At 41.1% G+C, this 5761-nt stretch overlaps 1 protein-coding gene across 1 annotated transcript; it reads right to left on the bottom strand.

Annotated features, from left to right (window-relative positions):
* Positions 1-827: 827 nt before the first annotated feature.
* Positions 828-5288, bottom strand: LOC123037669. The gene is made up of 3 exons (XM_044459345.1): positions 5262-5288; positions 3200-5198; positions 828-999 (listed from the first exon to the last, which is right to left on the bottom strand). Exons 2-3 carry the CDS (start codon positions 5017-5019, stop codon positions 828-830), a joined length of 1992 nt encoding a protein of 663 aa, XP_044315280.1. The 5' UTR covers positions 5020-5198; positions 5262-5288.
* Positions 5289-5761: the final 473 nt, after the last annotated feature.

The raw sequence follows: 5761 nt of genomic DNA, 5'->3' as shown, positions 1-5761 counted from the left end.
TTATATAATAGTTATATTTCTTTACAAGCTATAACTGAGGAAAATTCCATCATGATGACTATATGGTGTTTCATATATGAGGGCGAGGGTTTCCGGAATTCGAGCATCAGTAAATATCCAATCAATCTGCGTAATGTTTTTTGTGGTTGGAGAGCTGTTTGTTCCAAAAAGGTTATACGCATTTAAAATTGCCTCCAGAGAATCAGTTCTTAAGTATCTGCAAATATTAAAATCTCCTAATATTACCACTTTATTATTATCTATTCTGCGTACTTTTTCGACGTCAGCCTTAATTTCATTTCGAAATCTTGTAATAGGAAATCTAGGACTCCTATATACAATTAAAAATGACGTGTCAAGAAATTTAAATGCAATTGATTGATAGGTGCTCATCGGGCTTATTTATTTAGTTGTTTCCAACAAAAATACAACATTTTGCGAAATACTCTGCTTAGCATAGATGAGTATTCCGTTCTTCCCAATACCATTCAAACGATTGCTATCTATTCTCCTTATAATGTCAAAATCTCTTATATTATACTCTTCATGTGGAAGAGTCCAGGTTTCAACAAAACATAAAAAGTTTGCGGAACAAATAATTTTGTCGTTGGCAATATCTTCGTGATGAGCACGAAGAGACTCAACATTGTGGTAATACAATGAGATGGCATCATTTCTATTGAACAAGAATTCGTATTGCGTAGTCAAAGCCTTTTCCCCTCTTAAACATTGAAGTTCTTCTTGGACATTTGTTGCTCCAAATCTAGTTGGAGGAACAAAGTCTCCTAAAAGGAAAAGACCCGATGCGCATGTTGCCCTGCTGCATCCTACGTAAAGCGAAGCTCGCTTAATGCCTCTTTTAAGATGCACTGCGACTTTGCTGTAGGTTGCTCCTTGGCTTTTGTGGATGGTAATAGCCTCAGCAGGAACAACTGGGAATTGCTTACGATCAATCGAAGAATGTCCTGAATTTCCGCACTGAAAAACTCGGGCTGTTTTCTGAATGGGAGTCCAACCGGGATTATCATTCCTTCGAACTTTTGACCTGGCTATGGCCCCAACCGTAGGATCTGAAAACTTTATCCACAGTCCTGTAACTATATGGGAGCCGTTAACCATGCAATGGTCAATTTGCATTAATTGGCCAGTTGCACCATTTACTAGTCCGTCATTTGTGTCTATATTGACGGTAACCATATACTTTGCCGTTGTTTTTAGCTGAAGAATATATGGTAAGCCCTGGGTTTCTGAGGTTTTCATATTTTGGGCCATTCTTAACGTCCTGACTCTATTGCTTTCTGACATATTTGCTGATTTAACAGTATCTATGGCAGTTGAAAAGAACTCTTCAGTCTGAATTTGGGCAAGCTTAAAGGTATTATAATGGGTAACCTCATCATTAGAGCAGAACAAATGAATTGCGTCATCAGCAACCTCGGTGGGTGAAACAACTCTTTGCCTAAGAAGCTCTACATCTGCGTCTGTCATATTAGCCTCGGACATATTATTTAATGCCAAAGCAAACGCGTGATCGTCCCGTTGTCTCATTATTTCAGTTAACTCAAAAAACTTAAAATTATTCCAAAGGTTAGCTCCGGCAAGAATGTTATAGGGGTTATTACTATTTTCTAGGAATATCCACCGATCCCCAACTGGGCTAAGCTGCTTCAGATCTCCAAACACTATTATTGATTTTCCACCAAAAATTAGATCTTGAGTTCTAAAAATTTGTCGAAGTCTTTGATCTAAATACCCAAGCATTTTCGATCCGACCATGGAAATTTCATCTATAATAATTAATTGGATGTCAATTAACTTGCAATGCAAAGTGTTTAAAGAATCATTATTTAAGGGTCTTAACGGACCCGAAGATTGATTAACAGGAAGGGAGAAAACAGAATGAAGCGTAAGTCCTCCAATCCCAAAAGCAGCTTTTCCAGTAGGAGCACAAAGTAAAACCTTTGCAGAATCAGTTGCCCCAGGAAGCTTATTCGCCCGCCACGTTATAGACTGATATATTGTTGAAATCAGCCTACTTTTTCCGACTCCAGCACCTCCACCAACATATTCATAAAAAATGTTCTTTGCTGCAACATTATGCATTACATGGGCGTAATACTGGCGTTGCTTAAAGTTAAGCGACCTAGTAAGGGAGCAAAGTGTGTCTTCAGATACCAAAGGAGGAAGTCTAATAAGTTGAAGTTCTCCATCCTCTGGGTTATTTTCAATGTCATCTTGGAGTACATTTACGTTTTGCCCAACGTTTGGTACTGCCAAGGCTCTAAACTCTTCATCTAGGTATTGGGAGGCAAGCCCCTCAGCAAGATGACTGTTTGGTTCTCTATCAAAATTTTGCAATTCTTGAAGAACCCTCTCCAATTCCATATCATCAAACACATCATATTGCTCTTTGTTGGCCTTGATTATTTCAAAATTATTTCTGAATGTACTTTCATTGTCATTTAAAATAAGTTCCGATTCCTCACTCCTCCACGGAAAGAAAAGCATTACATGCTCTCTAAAATAATCAGATGGGGAAGAGTTTAAGCTAAAGCGAACCCATCTAAGAGTTAAGGCATGCTTACGCCTTTTCACACTACCAGTCCCATCTAGCAGTGCGAAACATTGTTCAGCAATGGCGTTTTCCTCATCTGGTTCCAAGTCGATCGGTTCATCATAATCTTCGTTGGACCTTTCTGTTCGAGAGTTGGACTTGCCGAATTTGTACCAAGCCGCAAATTCTGCAAGACATATTGACTCTAATTGTTCATGCCTTTGTACATACCGATCAAGTAAGTTTTTCTCAAAGATATCAGTGGAGTTTTCAGGAAGCTGTTCTATTTCCCTATTAGATCGCACTATCCGCACTCTTTTATCTGGATGGCAAGTGTTAACAAAAATATTTCCTTCGCTAGCCTCTGACATGTGTAATCCCAAAATGTTGTAGGCTGCTTCTTGGGCAGAAATCTCTGTAGCGTTAATGAACTTGCTCCCGAGATGCTGCAGTTTTCTTTTAACTGAAATATTTCCGTGACTTATTTCAGTCATTGCTTCGCGAAGGAGTTGCGACACTCCACGGTTGGATTTGTTAATGTAGTTAACTATATAACTACAACACGCGTACGCATCTAGGATAAATTGAATATCCATGTTTGCTCTATGTACGCCCAAAATATTTTTGTTGTAAGCATTTAACAACCTGTCGGAAAATTTGCGACGAAGAAATATCTGAGGTTTTTTTAGGCTGGAGCGAATGGCAAACTTATATTCTTCAAATGTAGTATCAAGGTGGGTCAGGAAAAGGTTAAAATTATTAAAAGTGCCTGCTTCTTCATCGGAACTAGACTTTAAAAGCTCTTTAATTTTTTTAAACAATTCTTTAGAATGTTCAACATTGGTTTCGTTTTCTTCTAATGGATATAACACCAATGTTTCAGGCATTGGAGGGTATGGCATATTGAAGCGGCAGAATTCCTGGCCACGCAGCTCTCTTAAACATGAAGAGCTGTGCTTATGGCGCTGGTATTGAATAAATTCTTGCAATTCAGGATCTTCTCCGCTAGTAGTAATAAACCGATCAACAAAACGTATAACTTGATCGCAATTCTCTGCTCCGTCCAGCCTTGGAGCTTCAGAAAGCCAGTACATGCCATGAGAGTGTGGCGATCCCCTGTGCTGAAACTCGATCCTCCAATAATAGTGGACTAGGGTATATTCGCCAAATATCTCAGAACTTTTGAAAACTTTCAGCAATTGTCGGAGCCTGTAGTCAAAGTAACGGGAGCATGTTACTGGGTCAGATCGGATTAAGCGAGCTTTTTCGGTACTCGAAAGAGCTGCCGCTTCGTCCTCATTTATATTTTTGCCATCCACCAAAAGAGAAATAATAACTAACAGCTCATTCCATCTAGATTCAGCAGCGGAAAGAGTTATGAAAAATGTAGGCAACCCAAATTGTCTTATCATGGCAATAACTTTTTTTTTTTCAGCCTCCCAATGAGCTGGGGCGGAACGTAGACCTTTAAGAATATGATACCCGTCGTCATGCTGTACAAGTCTGTCAACAAATGATTCATCCCTTATATTTGCAGCAGTTACCGCACCTGACTTTTTTCGTAGGGCGATGGAAATTGTGTTTTGAATTCGCTGCATCTCATAAAACTTGTACATATAAAGGACTTTAGGTACCACTGCACAACGACGGTCGTAGAAACGAATCTGTGATCTAGCTTTCTTTGCATAGGTCACATTGGCCTTAAATATTTCACCGCAAGATATAGTTGGGAACGAAAGTTCTTCCGCATCTTCATCTAGGGTTAGGTTTGTTGGACGGCGGCCTTCCCCAGGGGCCAAAGCAATACGTTCGAGCTCAGTATTGTTATTTTCTAATAAAGTTTCATGACCGCCTGGATTTAGCTCTTCTTCTTGTTGATCGATTTGTTGAGAATAAAGCTGTTGTCGCAATAGTTGTTCAACTTCTTCTCGATCAGATTCATCTGCGATAAAAGGTAATTCTTCCCTATCGCCAACTTGGTTAAGCCAGTCATTATCAAATATGATATTGTGTTTTCTGTACAGTTCAGTGTTAACTAAATACCGTACAGCTTCAAGGACCCGAGCTGGTCGAATAGTTTCTGTCATAAAATTATGGGAGTATTCCAGTTTCCTTTTAAGGTGAACTTGGATTACATGTGTGGAATTAAACGATCGGGGAAGCGCACTTACAGTGTCTGGGACAGAAATAGGAACATTTACCACCGCTCCTCTTATTCCGCATTGCCTTTCATATCCTAAGGAGATAATGCGCATAAACGGAATTCGAGGAGAAATAAGGCGCTCTTCCAGACACGTTAAGTTTTTAAGGCACTCCGGAATTTCTGGAAAGTCTAAGCCATTGGAAAGACAAAGAGATGGTAGTCTGCCTTTGGAAACAGCTTGACGGCATGTACTGCAGAATAGATATATACCGGACGGACTCGGAAATTTCCTACTTAAATAAAATGAGTTGCCTACGTTCATATTGGGGAACTTAGAAGATATAAGAAATTGATTCAAACCACTTACCTGGGATGAAAACCATGTTCCTCCACAGCATGTACATATTTTTGTTGGTCCGTCCTTAATGTTTCGAAGATATTGTTCCCGCGCAGTGTTTCGGCTCCTCCGGCGCTGTAATTCCCGTTGATCCTCCCTTTCATCTGCGGAAAGTTCAGCTCTAGCAGCAATATTTCGCTGCGACTGCCTTAAAGATTCCGCCTGACGATTTTGGGTACTGCTCCTATATGTGATTAATCTTTCCGCGGCCATTTCCTGAATTTGTTGCTCTCGAAGCCTCCGCTGTAGGCGTGTCTCCCGGCTACGCAATGTGTTATAGTGCTGCTGATGCGCACGAGTTATGGGGTTATTCCTAACGATCCTGTGAGCATCAGCGTCCCTTACGCGCTCTGGCCTGCGATTTTCTTCATCGGCCCTCCAGGTAGCGCGATTAGCAGTATTTTGCGACTGCTGTCGTCGGCGCTCCTCGGAGTTAGCTCTGGCCTGAGCGTGAGCTATAGCGTCCTGTTCCCGCTCTGGCCTGCGATTTTCTTCTTCGGCCCTCCAGGTAGCGCGATTAGCAGTATTTTGCGACTGCTGTCGTCGGCGCTCCTCGGAGTTAGCTCTGGCCTGAGCGTGAGCTATAGCGTCCTGTTCCCGCTCTGGCCTGCGATTTTCTTCATCGGCCCTCCAGGTAGCGCGATTAGCAGTATTTTGCGACTGCTGT

This window comes from Drosophila rhopaloa, unplaced genomic scaffold, assembly GCF_018152115.1.
Source record: "Drosophila rhopaloa isolate 14029-0021.01 unplaced genomic scaffold, ASM1815211v1 contig_194, whole genome shotgun sequence".
Lineage (NCBI taxonomy): Eukaryota > Metazoa > Arthropoda > Insecta > Diptera > Drosophilidae > Drosophila > Drosophila rhopaloa.
This window is presented reverse-complemented; position numbering and strand designations above follow the sequence as displayed.